The sequence below is a fragment of the Asterias amurensis genome, chromosome 8, assembly GCF_032118995.1.
Source record: "Asterias amurensis chromosome 8, ASM3211899v1".
In the NCBI taxonomy this organism is placed as follows: Eukaryota; Metazoa; Echinodermata; class Asteroidea; order Forcipulatida; family Asteriidae; genus Asterias; species Asterias amurensis.
The window spans coordinates 11,827,105-11,842,990 of record NC_092655.1 but is presented as its reverse complement, the minus strand read 5'-3'; the positions used below and the strand labels follow the sequence as shown (position 1 = coordinate 11,842,990).

The 15,886-nt window shown below is 39.3% G+C and overlaps 2 protein-coding genes across 2 annotated transcripts in view; both read left to right on the top strand.

The window, feature by feature from the left end:
* The window catches only part of LOC139940866 (uncharacterized), a 17,540-nt gene extending 14,639 nt beyond the window's left edge, over positions 1 to 2,901 (top strand). The window contains exon 9 of the mRNA XM_071937242.1: positions 2,863 to 2,901. The gene's annotated coding sequence lies outside the window, so the exon portion shown is untranslated. The remainder of the gene's footprint in view (positions 1 to 2,862) is intronic.
* Positions 1,994 to 15,886, top strand: LOC139940331 (sperm flagellar protein 1-like). The gene is made up of 7 exons (XM_071936537.1): positions 1,994 to 2,976; positions 4,956 to 5,067; positions 5,494 to 5,644; positions 7,179 to 7,248; positions 8,733 to 8,817; positions 11,567 to 11,678; positions 12,229 to 15,886. The coding sequence occupies exons 1-7, from the start codon at positions 2,835 to 2,837 to the stop codon at positions 12,331 to 12,333; spliced, it is 777 nt and encodes a 258-aa protein (XP_071792638.1). The 5' UTR covers positions 1,994 to 2,834; the 3' UTR covers positions 12,334 to 15,886.

Below are 15,886 nucleotides of genomic sequence, written 5' to 3'. Positions count from 1 at the left end.
ACCATCCTATAACCCACATGCATGATATAAGTGTACCCATTCAAAAATCCATGTATAAATGCACCCATTCAAAAATATGTTTTATACCATCCTATAACCCACATGCATGATATAAGTGTACCCATTCAAAAACCCATGTATAAGTGTACCCATTCAAAAATCCATGTATAAATGCACCAATTCAAAAATCTATTTTATACCATCCTAGAACCCACATGCATGATATAAATGCACCCATTCAAAAATCTATTTTATACCATCCTAGAACCTACTCCTAGAACTATTTCGGTTTCGTCCGGCTATCGTCTCCCGTAACCTCATAGACGGCCATCTTTCACGCGTGCAACGACCCATGGTTCAATGAATTTTGGAATCAGGAATCTCTCTTTTTTTTTTTTTTTTAATCTCGCCAAAATTAGGCTCTATGTGTCCTTTGATATCTCAATGTCCAAGGGGACGACCAGAGAATCCACTCCGCAATCTCAAAAAGGTATTTTGCTTCAGCCGCGCCACTCATCTGGAACTCTCTACCACTCAATCTTCGATACATTAAAGGCAGTGGACACTATTGGTAATAACTCAAAATAATAATTAGCATAAAACCTCTCTTGGTAATGAGTATTGGGGAGAGGTTGATAATATAATACATTGTAAGAAACACGTTTTACTCGAACGAATTCTGCAATAAATACGAAAAAGAATAAAGGAAAAAAAAACAGTTATATGAGCAAACCGCTGGGTCCCCATGGGATTTCCTCTGTACCTACTCAGGGGTCGAAATTAAGTGTATTTCCATGGTAGTCAGCAGGGCTAGTGACCAATAATTTTTAGTAGCCCTGATTAGATTTTGGTAGCCCGAAAGACACATTGTGTCTCGCGTCACGGCTCAAACTTTACAATACACCAATAACATAGTTCTTTATTGTTTGTGATGATGATTTTTGCATTATTTTCACAGAGCTGCTTAAACAGACAGTTTTGCTAACAAAGTTTGTTATAGCAAAACTTAGCAGGATACTAGTGGAAAAATGAGTAGCCCGGCTGTAAATTTGACAGCGCACACCACGCACATGGCCGGCTGGTTGAAACACAAAGTTTACAAACCGCTGTACACGAGTTAGTTATAAGCAAAGTTCGTTTGTTCGAAATAAAATAATATACTACAAAATTATCAAACATATATTAAAAATTATCGCATATATATTGCAAATTATCGCACATATATTGCAAATTATTGCACATATGTTACATTTTATCACACATATATTACAATTTATCGCACATATATTACAATTTATCGCACATATATTACAATTTATCGCACATATATTACAATTTATCGCACATACATTACAATTTATCGCACATATATTACAATTTATCGCATATATATTACAATTTATCGCACATATATTACAATTTATTGCATATATATTACATTTATTGCATATATATTACATTTATTGCATATATGTTACATTTATTGCATACATCAAATGAATATATATAATTATCGCATATATATGAGAAACATCGCACATAATATTGTACATTATCGAATAATGCAACGTTTGACACGCCATAGTGTACGGGGGCACCGTGTCGTGCGATGTTACGCACAGTGAATACGGGTGGGTTTTATACAACGGCGGTCTTTTTTCGGAGTGAATAATTCGACTGCCTTGAGCAAGGCTATACCGCATGCGGAACAGATTTGGAATGCAGAGCATCACAAAACAGTAGTTTCCGTGGATATGGCACGGGACTGGGACTTGAGTCAAGTCTAACCTTGAGCAAGTGCGAGTGAGGCACTATGGTCGACTTTAGTCGACCATTGGTTGATTTTGCCTGGTGCCCATGATCATGTATTCAATGCATAGGTAACCATGGAACATTGACCAGTGGTTGGCAAAAAAATGGTCGCCACCCGAACTTGCTCCTTGTTGAGCTGTAAATGGCTCCGCTTACAGCCCACCTTTGATACATGTCTAAAACGCTAAGTTTTCAAAGGTCGCAAAATGCGTGGTAGTTTGATTGCAAATTTCTCCAATTTAAAAAAGTCCTATACTACTCAAACATACCTCATTTTATTCCTTACATTTGTGGAATTACTATGACACATAACAGGGCTTACTAACTGATGAATTTAGGCACATTGTCCAGCAGTGCGTACAAAAGGCGCTGCGTACATAAAAAGTAGCCGCGTCCTGCTTTGATCCGTGTAAGATTTTGCAGGACGGTGACAATATCCGGATTGAAAGTTACACGTGTAACCAAAAAGCTGATTTCCTACAGAGCTAGTGTGAAAGTGAAGCTGTTTGTATCCGTGTTGAAATTTTACCGAACCAACACGGACCCTATCTGGATAAGGTTCGACACGGAGATAAGGTCGATAGTGTTGCGAAAAGGCCTAAATGTTCCCCTCATAAACTTGTCCGCAAGCGACTTGTTTAAGTTTAGCTATTTTCCCATCGCCATTCTCGTGACGTCAGTGTTTGGCTAACAACAAACATGGCGACTACCGTGTAGCAACTGCGTACCGTGTGGTGTGTGTGCAGAGTATGTAAGGCACGTCACGTTGGGTGATTACATTAGAATAGAATTGAACTTAAACTTCGCTTCGTGTTGAAATTTTATTAACTACATAGATGTTAGTAGTAGGCAAATCGTTTTAACTTCAAAGTATCAAACCTATGGCTAACTTCCCTCCTGAAACAGAAAAGAATAGCGAACCGTGTCGCGACGCGTGACTTCCAATTCCGTTCTTTTCTTCACTTGCTTTGCCTTATTTTTATAATTATTAATTGGGTTGGTTGGGGGTACATTTTTGATTGATGGGTGAACTGACGAATGAAATGGAAGTTGTAAAGATGATGGACTTAGACGACGAGAAACTTCAAGAATTATACGCCTGGGTTGATGAAATTCCACTGAGTCGGCCGAAGAGAAATATGACCAGAGACTTCAGTGATGGTGGTGAGTGTTTTTTTTACAGTGCTGTACCGTCATGACCTACAGACCTAGCCCTATATTATTCCTATATTAGGACTCTTTCTCTGTACACAGATACAGAGTCCTAACTATTGTAGTATTGAGGCCCGTTTCTGGGGCGGAAAATTTTCAAAGCTTCACAGGCCTAACTCAAATCTTACCTGCAACAAGCCACTAATGACTAATTTCAACAGATTCACATTCCATGGCAGCATACATTTTTCTGCGGCGATTTTTATTCTTCACAAAGCCGTCATTTTCGTCCCAGAAATTGACCCTGATATCCAGGACGTCACTGTAGTACAATACGAAAGTGTACAATGTAAGACCGCCAGGGCTACGTCATGACCGTACTTCAAATAAAAGTAAATGATGTGACCAGCAACCAGGGCCCAATTTCATATTAATTAACCTGAAAAAGTGTAAAATGTTAGTTGCGATAACGTAACCCTCCTCCCGACGACCGCCAGGCCGGAGGGTTACGAGTTTGTTTCGAGCGGAAACGGTTGATCTGGTGCAACACGTACAATTTCGACAGCTAGTCATCAGATTTGCCCCATTTTTACCACTTTCAAAAATCATAACACAAATTCTGAGGGTACGAACTTAATCCGCAATGTCTAATACAGCCTGCCATAATACTCAAAACACCATGTAGGAAATATTTCGAAGAAAAATTGACAAAAACTTTCCGGAGCAAATTCCCAGGTTCATATTTTGAACCTGTCGCATCGCTTTGCAAACGCATTATTTTGTTGTTGGGCTAAACCATTCTGTAAAAGGGGTGTTACAATGTTGCAGTGCGTGTGCGCGCTGTCCGTTTGCTTTGCACGCCGTTCACTCATAATGGCGCGCACCCACTTTAGCACTGCAACATTGTAACACCCCTTTTACAGAATGGTTTAGCCCAACAACAAAATAATGCGTTTGCAAAGCGATGTGACAGGTTCAAAATATGAACCTGGGATTTCACTTCAGGATCTGGTAAGTTTTTGTCCATTTTTCTTCGAAATATTTCCTAAATGGTGTTTTTGAGTATTATGGCAGGCTGCATTAGACATTGCGGATGAAGTTCGTACCCTCAGAATTTGTGTTATGATTTTTGAAAGTGGTAAAAATGGGGCAAATCTGGTGACTAGTTGTCGAAATTGTACATGTTTGACCAGATCAACCATTTCCGCTCGAAACAAACTTGTAACCCTCCGGCCTGGCGGCCGTCGGGAGGAGGGTTATGTTATCGCAACTAGTAAAAAGTAAGCACAAACATTTTTTTAGCATGAAATTTCTTCCTTGATAAAAACGAGAGAACCAACCAAATTTTTATTTGTTGCATAAAATTGCTTGTTAAAAATATAATGTTACTGGCATTTAGCTGTTGTTTGCTTACATCCTGAAAATCACCTTGAAATTTGGATTGGTTGGTAGGCCCCCTACTTCTAGAAACTATCAGGCTCCCCCGTGATCATGAAAGGGGTCTAATATTTTGGACCTCCTTAACGCTATATTTTTCAAGTCGGCGTTGATAAGTGAAAGTTTACGACCGTTCGCCATCAAACTAAAATTTCCTTTGTACTACACACTTATCACACACACTCAATATACATTCATGATGCTTGTATTGCCTTTTTGTTGTGTTAAATTAAAAAACATCTTCAAAAAATGCAATTTTGGCTTCTAAATATGCTCAGCGCTTTATATTTTGGTAAGAATAGCACTGTACACGGGGGCACCAGCCTACCCGCTTGCCGAGCTGCTGAGCCACGACTTCGAGTTTGACTAAACTATTTCGTCGATCAGGTAGGCTGGTGCCAGCATGTACAGCGCTTGGTATCCAAAATCATTTTTAGCAATAGCGAAACTGTCTGAGGTATTTATGAATATTTATTTATAGTTTCTTCCTATAACCTACTTGACGTTTTTAACACATAATGCTCTCTCTTTTTTCCCACTTTTTTTGTCTACAGTCCTGGTGGCAGAGATAGTCCACCACTATGTGCCGAAAATTGTTGAGATCCATAATTACACACCAGCCAACTCCACACAACAGAAAATGAGCAACTGGGGCACCTTAAACAGGTAAATAAAATTTGGTTCACTTCGAAGGGGCACACAGTCTGTAGTGTCAAGTATCCAGCAGAATAGAAATTCAAAATTTACACAGATTGTTCTACGTTTCTGTAGGTCCCCTCTTGCCTCTTGGTTCCCCTTCTAAAAGAGCGCAAGGCCATTTTCATTTTGCAAAGGGAACATGCATTGGAAACCACAACCTACATGATGTAACTCGAAACAAGGATCTTTAGGACATGTTAAATTCACATCTACATTCTATGCGTTACAGTAGGCATTTTGTTTGAAACTTGAAAATGTGAACAGCGCCCTCAGTTTACCAAAAACAAATTATTCATTTTCAAAAATAGATGTGAAAATTGAGTTGGGCTGTTTGGCCATGGTAGGGCAGATTAAACACATTTTCTAAAAATGTATTCTTATTTTTTTTTTTAGAAAAGTGCTTCCGAAAATCGGCTTCAGCATTCAGGAGTCCCTAGTGAGGAGCATCTGTAACAGCAAAGCCGGAGTGGTTGAAGTTGTCTTATGGCAACTTAGACAAAAGTTAAACCAGTACCTTAGCAGACATAATGACAAATCAAATAAGGTAGGCCACAACATGTATTTGCAATTTTTTGTATGGTGTGGTATAGGTAGACCATGTCCCCTTATTAAAGGCAGTGGACACTATTGGTAATAACTCAAAATATTTATTAGCATAAAACCTGACTTGGTAACGTGTAATGGGGAGAGGTTGATAGTATAAAACATTGTGAGAGACGATTCCCTCCGAAGTGACTTATTTTTTGAGAAAGAAGTAATTTTCCACAGATTTGCATCTGAAAGCACACAACTTCGTTTGACAAGGTTGTTTTTTCTTTCATTATAATCTCGCATCTTCGACGACCAATCGAGCTCAAATTTTCACAGGTTCATTATTTTATGCATATTTTGAGCTACGCCAAGTGAAAAGACTTATCTTTGATAATTACCAATAGTGTCCTGTGGAAAACATTGAATACCTCATGGCAGGCAAGAACTGCATTTAAGCGCAGGGCCAAATTTCATGGCCCTGCTTACCATCAGCAAAGAATCAACACTTGCGTAAGCAGGAAATTCCACACTTAAAGCGTATTTGTTAATTTGCGACATAAGGATGGGGGTCAAGTGGAGAACTGTCCCTTTTAAGATATTCTGAGAATAGCTGCTTCATAGAGGCAATTTCTCTATTGCCCCTGGTCATTGCGTCAGTGCCCTTAAATTGTTCCAGTAGGAAGTTAGGATTCTTCTAAGAGATGTTCTTTACTTTAGAGGCAGTGGACACTATTGGTAATTACTAAAAATAATTATCAGCAAAAAACCTTACAAAAAGAATTATCAGCATAAAACCTTACTTGGAAACGAGTAATGGGAGAGGTTGATAGTAGAAGACATTGTGAGAAACGGCTCCCTCTGATGTGGCGTAGTTTTTGAGAAAGAAGTAATTTACCACGAATTTGATTTTGAGACCTCAAGTTTAGATTTTGAGGTCTCGAAATCAAGCATCTAAAAGCACACAACTCTGTGTGACAAGGGTGTTTTTTCTTTCATAGTTATCTCGCAACTCCGACGACCAATCAAGCTAAAATTTTCACAGGTTTGTTATTTTATGCATATGTTGATATACACTAAGTGAGAAAACTGGTCTTTGGCAATTACCAATAGTGTCCACTGTCTGTAAAGGCACTGTACACGTTTGGTAATTGTCAAAGACCAGTATTCTCACTTGGTGTATCCCATCATAAGCACAAAATAACAAGCCTGTGAAAAGTTTGCTTAATCAGTCATCTAAGTTGCGAAAAAATGATGAAAGAAAAAACACCCTTGTTGAACGAATTTGTGTGCTTTCAGATAGGAATAAAAAACTTGGAGCTAGAAGTCTTTCATTATTTTAGTGAGAAAATACCTCTTTCTACGAACTATGTTACTTCAGAGGGAGTCGTTTCCCACAACGTTTTATACTATCATAAGCTCTCAAATGCTTGCTACCAAGTCAGTTTTTTTAAGTTAATATTTTTTTTTAGTAATTACCAAACGTGTACCCTCCCTTAGAATTTTGTCTCTCGCCCATCGGGTCTAACTGTCGATCGTTTTCTCTCCAGATTTCACCAGATGGTTATTATGGCGGACAGGAAGTTGGTACTGGAGCAGATAAAACAAGCAAATCACCAGGTAAATAAAATAAAGAAATTCCATTTTGATTCCTTTTGGTAAGGGTCATTCAATATAGCCTCTCTGAGTCAGTCTTGATAGAGTAGCTCTTGATGTAGACTGGGCCCCTGTCTTTATCCGCAAGGATAAAGACAGGTTGCTGCCGCTCATAGAGTTATATATAAGAACTAGAGGGCGCACTGGCCTATAAACGCGCCCCGGTATGTGCGCAGGCGGCCATTTTCTAAGTTGAACAAACAGCATCGCGTGAGCGTTCAATAAAAAAAAACTCAAACGTGTATTTCATATTCAACGCGCGTGCAGAACGACGCGCTTGTCATCTTGCAGTCCCGTGGCGTTTGTGCACGAAGCATCATTCGTGCGCCCTCTAGTTCTTATATATTACTCTATGCTGCCGCTAGATCCAGTGATTCCATTGGATACATCATTTGATATGTGCAGACACAGATAAGACATTATCACTCAAGATCGTCAAGATCGATCTGTTTTAAGAATACAATAAATTAAGATATAATATAAAGAAGAAAATAAATATGACATCGCGGACGGATCCCTTCTAGAAGCAGAGCTTGTAGGCATTGGTCCCTAAAGACATGCATTTGCATTGAGACAGAGATTAAGAATTACAATTCGATGAACAAAAAGGTCTGCGGGCGAGTCGAGAATCAAAATATTAAATATTGATAGGAGTATACCCACAAGATGGCCTCTTATAGCACACCTATCAACCATCAAGGTACTCAAGGTGCTCAGTATATATATTATATATTTTTACAGAAAAAAAGGTTGTTGAAAGTTACGAACTCTGAGACCCAATTATGTAGCACCTTACCTTGAAGGTGCTACGGCGCATTCAGCAGCCACATCCAGGAACACTGCGGCAAACCCATTCTCTTTTCAATAAGTGCACAGAGTTCCTTTACTTGTGTTTACTCAACACATGGGACCAACGGCTTTATGTCCCATCCGAAGGACGAAGCACAGCTGGGGATTCGAATCCACACTCTGCTGATCAGAAACACCAGAGTTTGGATTCTGTGCTCTTAAAGGAACACGTTGCCTTGGATCGGACGAGTTGGTCAAAACAAAAGCGTTTTTAACCGTTTTATATATAATGCATATGGTTGAAAAGATGTTTTAAAAGTAGCATACAATGATCCACACAAGTTTACCTCCAAATTGCTTGGTTTTCCTTCTACTGTGCGAACTATCACCGTCGGCCATTTATGGGAGTCAAAATTTTGACCCCCATAAATGGCCGACGTGTTAGTCGACGAGGTAAAAGGAAAACCACGCAATTTCGAGGCATGTTTGTGTGGATCATTGTATTCTACTTTTACAACATCTTTCTACCCATATGCATTTTATAAAAAACGGTTACAAACGTTTTTCAAAGACCAATTCGACCGATCCAAGGCAACGTGTTCCTTTAACCGCTCGGCCAAGACACTTCAACAAATGAGTTTATATTTTTTGTTTTCTAGGTCGATTAGGAGGAACGAGAGCTCCCAGACACCCTCCACATGCTCCAAAGGCTCCATTGGTTCATACCAGCTCAAAGGGAGCTAGGTAGGTACACCATATAAGGGCAAATCATTATCTGTTTCAGAGGCTTGCAGCAGTTTGGTCCTCCCATGGCGAAACCACCTTAGAACTTAAAGTACAGAGATATCGGGTCATAAGTGTAAAAAGAGCAATCCACGTCGTATTGGGTATACATTTGTGTGTTACGGTATGTTCGATAAGCTTCCCCGCGCCAACCGTGGTCTGCCCCCGGTACGTTCGATTATCTTTGACGGCATTCCAGGGGCTCACCCGGGTCAGCCCAGTGCCCCGCTCGTGGAACGGGTCACTTGGGGGCTGGCTCGAGGTTCATGGAGTCACCACGAGAGGTTGAGTGATCGTTCCTTTAGCTCTTGTGAGGGGCTCATCCGAGTGAGCACCACGGGGACGACACAGAGAAGCTGATCAAACCCACCCTTATATGCATAAAAAAGGGATGTTTGCACATGGCATTATGGGATGGATGCCTGGTGCATCTGACAGATGTTGGCATTCCGTATTGTGGTTACTGGAGAGGAGCGGTTTAGTCAGAGCATATTCGTGATTCTGCAATGCATTAGCTTTGTAGTGTCCCCTTCTCCAGTGAAATGGAAAAAGAAAACAAACCCTAAATTTACCAAGAAATGATCTTATATAATTATAAGAACCCAACATTGTTGAGTAAGGCTGTTTTTCCGTGGAAGGGCCAAGCAGTGTTATTGCTTTCTCTAAAGATAAGTGAGAAATCTCTTGTTCTACAAGCTTTCGGTATGGAGGATTATTGTTACCCCGAATGGATACCATTGGAAAGCTCTTGATCTGCAGAATTCAGAGATACCAATAGCTAAACTTTTTTTTATTCCAACTTTCATATCACATATGTACCAAAGCTAAAAAAATTCTCATGGCTGATTTTTTTAAAAGAATTCCCAAAGCCCCCATAAATCTGACCTTGCCTGGAAATTATGAACCTGATAAAATTTTTAGTTTATCTGTACATGTAATCCTGTGGGAGATGAACAAAAAAGCAATAAAGAGACAAGCAATCAATCTAATAAACTATGCAGGCAAACGGTTAACCCAGGCAAAGGAAGCAGAGGCAAATTGATATATTGATTAATTGACGGAGTGGTCTAGGGCACCGAGCGGACAGTTTGACAGCTGAATCATTAGCGCATGCAACGTGTAAGTGTTTGAATACGTGTCACACTCACTGTGTCAATTTGTTTCCTTTAGTGAAAATAACACTTGACCCTTTCTTCACCTCATGCACCTTTAATAGTCAAATGCGCTCGTATTCCCTCTTCTTTACCTCAGGCGACTTTAGTCGACTGCATTCCATTGCATTTGAATAATAATTTGAATAATAATAAGAAGAAGACACTAGTTTTGTCGCATTTTACATAGTGCCCTGTAAAATAGGTCGATAACTGTCCTTTTATCTTTCTTAGCTCCCTGGGGAGTATACAGCCCCGAGCTGCCGTGGCGCCTCAGTAGCTTTTTCATACACTATCAACCTCTACCCTCGCAGGTACCCATTTATACTCCCAGTTGAAGGGAAGCAATTATAGTCGAGCATCTTACTCAAGTGAAATGACCAGGATTCAAACCCACACTCCGATGAATTAACCACCAGAACTTGAATCCGATGCTCTGAACCACTCGGCCCTGACACCCTAACTACCCTACCCTCGTCTTATTTACCACAGGCGACTTTAGTCCACTTCACTCATACCCCCTCTTCCTTACCATCGGTGAAACTTCACAATATCAACCTCTACCTTCGCAGGTACTCGTTTAATACCCCCGGGTAAAGAATCTCGTCAATGACACAGGTGTAATGACCAGGACTCAAACCCACACTCAGATGACTTACATGTAACCACCAAAACTTGCATCCGATGCTCTTAACCACTCGGCCATGACACCCTACCCTACCCTCTTCTTAAAAGACCGATCCAATAAGCTCCGCCCCATTGCGTATTGACCAATCACAACGCAGCAAAGGTCCGACAAATAAGGTCTGACATGCGTGCCATATCTTGGCGCGGCAGAGTTGTGCAGAAAGGCATTGGAGAGCCCCACGTGTTCTTGCTCACACGTGCGTCATGGGCGGAGCCTACTGGATTGGTCTATTACAACAAGCGACTTTACTCATACCCCCTCTTCCTTACCATTGGCAACTTAAGAGAAGGGGGTTCGCCCCTGTAATTTCTGGTATGGTTGGCTGCAGATTGCCCCACAGCACCTTGTAAATGTAAACCATCACATGACTCTATGTCAATGAATGGGTCTGATAATTCGAACATAGGCAGGAAATCCAACTGCACAAAAATGAAAAAATAGCACCCCAAGCAACGCGCAATTCTATAGGGTGTCCATATAGCTATCAGTACTACCTAGTGTTATCAGTACTAATTATGTGCATTATATGGGATGTGTTTTCATTTTGAAGGATTGAGCATTTCGCGTGGATTTCCAGTTCGTATCAAAATGTAGTATAAACTAAAGTTTGTTCTTTTGAAAACATGGTACTATCATACTAACCATGTTGTAGGTTTTTTGATATTCAGGCGACTTCTCTACTTCAGTGGAGTAGATTTTAAAAACTTGTGAGACTTGCTCATTCAATCTACTACCTGGGCGGAAGTGTAGGAAAACGGCCGCTAGGATTACTACTTTCGCTTTAGTAGTGGATTGAGGGGACATTTCTACTAGTAAGCTCTAGTCATCTTCAGAAGACTTACATATTGTTACTTTCATTAATTTCTCCTAGTAATCTCGCTAGGGTCAGATCGCTGAACCATGTGAACGAACTCAGCACAGAAACCAGGATTTTACTGGAGGAGAAGGAACAGAACTTACTGGCATCACAGGAGACTGTTCAGGTAGGGTAATAATATCATTGATGATAACCTCCCCATACCCCACCCCATACCCCCACCCCACCCCATTACCCCACCCCATAACCCCACCCACAAACACTCATTGTAGTTCCACCTACATGTACAGTATTAGTTTCCTTACTTCCAGTTTCAACACTTTTTATAATCATAGGTAGTGTTAGTTGACTACATATTCATGCCCTCCTTCTTACCGAGGAAAGTTAATAGTCATCTACACTCATACCTCCTCTTCCTTGGCAACTTTAGTCGACTGACTCATACTCGCCCTTCTTTACCATAGGTGACTCTAGTCGACTGCACTCGTACCCCCTCTTCCTTACTGTAGGTGACTCAATCGACTGCACTCATGCCCACTCTTCCTTACTATAGGTTACTTTAGTGAAACTATCATATATCACAAGTACAATTAGTGATTGGGTATCATGCTCTCTTCTGCTTAGCAGAACATTGTTAAGCAATTGCCTAAGCAGCTCAGCTGAAATTGGGCCCTGACTTTAGACGTTTAATTTCACTTTTTTTTTTCCTCACACAGATTCTGCAGGCAAAAGTAAGACGCTTAGAGCAGCTGCTTCACCTGAAGGATATCCGAATTGAAGAACAGGCAAAAAGAATCGAACAGCTTGAAAGAAGATACTAGCGGAATATATTTAAAGTTTTACAGTGAGAATGACATGATAGGAGGTGTAAATAAAGTGTAGATAAACTCTATTGGACAACTGTGTACAGATTTGAAGACCATTTACTTATATGTTTATTTGACAAATACAGTGACAGTTATGGGAAAGGTGCTGCTTTTTTACATATTTAATGCTTTTTCTTCAGTTGATTCACATCAATGGAACCTTTATTTCCATACTCACAATAATTGACAGAATCATTTGGAGAAAAACAATTTTGTAGTACAACACAAGCAAGAGTACGACCAATGATAATGATGATGGAAAATGAAAACGGTGGCGGCTGTTCAAATAAGCATAGGCTTGTGGGGAACACCCCTAGATGGAATCCAAAGACAACCAACAGTTAAATATAAAAAGAGGGGAAAAGGACGAACATTAGAGAATGCAAAATGAACCGGTAAGGAGCTAATACAACAGACACTATGAGGATATAATGCCACAACTTAGTAACAGCTAGAGAAGAGGGGGAAGCTGAAAACTAGCAGTGTAGTTGGGAAAGGAAGCTTTATGCATAATGAACGAGTAAGGCTCTTTTGAAAAAGGCTTTTGAATGACCAACAGAAGGCTGGTCTTTGGTTTGCGAAGTTCCACAGATGAGGGCAAGAAACAAGTGAAGTGTACGCTAAGAATACAAGATCGAGTGAAAAGGATGCAAAGATTAGGGTGGGATCTGGTAGAGTAGCCAAATATTTTATCAGCAGAATGTGGGTTCGAGTCTCGGTCGTGACACTTGTGTCCTTTAGCAAGACACTTCACAATGATTGCTTCGTAAAGCTGGAAGGTAGTGCTTTCTGCTCTACCAGCTCGGCTTCTGTTGGATGATACCCAAGCCTACATCTGTATGGACTGTAAAGGGGTAACCAAGTTTCAGCCCCAGGTGGCAAGAGCCCCCGAATAAAAAACGTTGAGTGTAGCCCACACCTTGAAGTGACCTTCAGGCCTTGTGTGTTTTTTAACAATTAGAGATGGAATCGGAAGAAAAGATAGTGGAAAGAAGATTGTGAGACTATTTTACACGAGTATACCAGTATGAAGTTTATTAATGTGTTTTTTTACCCATACAAAGATGTGTGTTAGCCCGGTATACTCGGTACTTTCCGAGTCCTGTGAAAAAATGTCGCATGCATATTACTTGGATTTGGACCCGACGACCCTTGCAATTCTTGAGCAGTGTGGTAGCTAGAGGCAGTTCAAATCCTATGTTTTGGCAGCGGGTAATAATAGATGTTAAATTTGCATCGGGATTTGCATCAGGTATGAAGTTTGTTGATATCAGAAATAGTAAAGAGTGTGTAGCAAATGGGGAAACAGCTTGTTTACATGGGTGCAAAAAGGTGTCAGACTTCCAGGTCGATTTAAGACAGTGGACACTATTGGTAATTGTCAAAGACTAGTCTTCACAGTTGGTGTATCTCAACATATGCATAAAATAACAAACCTGTGAAAATTTGAGCTCAATTGGTCCTCAAAGTTACGAGAAAAAACACCCTTCTCACACGAAGTGATGTGCTTTCAGATGCTTGATTTTGGGACCTCAAAATCTTATTTTGAGGTCTCGAAATCAATACTTACCAATAAGTATCCAGGGCCTTTTAACTGAAAAAGAAAAATTGAAGTTGCAAAAAGGCTGTAAAACTTTCATATTTTTTAGTGGTTAATGGTTGCTATAAGTTAGTAGAGTGTACCTGTATAATGTTTGATAAGAGGATAAGTTTGTTTAACAACTTGTTGGAACACAATGTAGTTGCTGAGCAGATATTGTTGGAACTGGGTCATTTGAAGTGGGGGTATTGAAGTTGGGTATTATTTTGGAAGACTAAATTAAGTCCCATCCTCCAGTTTTCAAATAACCCACCATATAACTAGTCTAGTAAATCTGTAGCTACAAATTAATGGCTCACCTTGTCAAAATTGCAACAGAAATTATTTTGTTATTTTGCTAAGTGTCTCTTTAAAGACAGTGGACACTATTGGTAATTGTCAAAGACCAGTCTTTTCACTTGGTGTATCTCAACATATACATAAAATAACAAACCTGTGAAAATTTGAGCTCAATCGGTCGTCGAAGTTGCGAGATAATAATGAAAGAAAAAACACCCTTGTCACACGATGTTGTGGGCTTTTTAGATGGTTGATTTCGAGACCTCAAATTCTAAACTTGAGGTCTCGAAATCAAATTCGTTGAAAATTACTTCTTTCTCGAAAACTATGTCACTTCAGAGGGAGCCGTTTCTCACAATGTTTTATACCATCAACCTCTCCCCATTACTCATTACCAAGTAAGGTTTTATGCTAATAATTATTTTGAGTAATTACCAATAGTGTCCACTGCCTTTAAAACCTCCTAAAAAATATTATATCAAACAAAGGAGAGACAAAAATTAACTAGTGGAATATGTATAATTTGCTTATTGTTAAAAATGCCTGCTTTTGTCTCTATTTTCAGCGATATTTTTTCTCCACGTAGTATTTTTATGGGAGTCCAACGCTAATTATGAGCAAGACAAAAAAAACCAAAGATGGCTGCCCATTTTCCTGCAAAAATCAAATCCACACTAGTTAAAAGACAAATTAAATAAATTTCATGTTGAGAGTGTGTATGTACATGTATAAAACAACTTGTATAGGTAATAGTTCGCATAGGTTTAATAAAGTTTAGTATTTTAGAGACTTTTTCTTTTTTACCTGGAAATTAACTGGAATTATTTTAATTGTTTGAGTGTATATAGTGTATAATATGTACTGTTGTATTTAAAAAGTAATCATGTTAGCATTCATGACGGGATAAGAAAAAGTAGTTTTTGAAACTGTTCAATTGTTTTAATCCTACATGAATGCAGATAATACAATAAAATTAACCTGTGAAAATTTCAAAAAGTTGATCGCTGAAAATCTTTAGTTGAAGGCACAATCTGAGAAACTGTTTCTCAGATTGAAATTGTTTTGAAACCCTTTCTCTAAAACCACATTCCTTAAGAAGGAAATCGTTTCTCAAACTATTATACATTATCAATAGCTGCATTGCTTAATACCAAGGTTTGTTGAGTGTTATTACCAAAGATATACACATAATTTAAAGGCACTGGACACATTTTGTTGTCAAAGACCAGTACTCCCACTTAGTGTATCCCAATATATTGCTAAAGTAACAGAATCTGTAAACTTTGTCATCAAAGTTGCAAGAAAACTCAATTGGTGTATCCCAAACATGTGCATAAAATAACTATGTCAGGTTACAAATAACAAATCTGTGAAAATGTTCGCTCAGTTGGTCATCGAATTTGCAAGAGAATAGTGAAAGAAAGAAAAACACCCTTGTTTCACAACTTGTTTGTGCTTTCAGATGCCTAAACAGGTTTCAGGCCTGAAGTCTTTTAATAAATTTGAGTAAGAAATTACCTCTCTCTCAAAAGTATGTTCTGTTTGTTTCTTTATTGCTCGTTACCAAGTAAGTTTTTATGCTAACAGTAATATTATTACCAATAGTGTCTAGTGCCTTTAAAATGATTA

What these genes read in the sequence shown, in the direction of transcription:
- LOC139940331 (XM_071936537.1), top strand. Translation starts at nt 2,835, where the DNA reads ATGGGTGAACTGACGAATGAAATGGAAGTTGTAAAGATGATGGACTTA. An exon ending in CAGAGACTTCAGTGATGGTG is followed by an intron (nt 2,977 to 4,955) that starts GTGAGTGTTTTT and finishes TTTTGTCTACAG; the next exon opens with TCCTGGTGGCAGAGATAGTC. An exon ending in CATCACAGGAGACTGTTCAG is followed by an intron (nt 11,679 to 12,228) that starts GTAGGGTAATAA and finishes TTCCTCACACAG; the next exon opens with ATTCTGCAGGCAAAAGTAAG.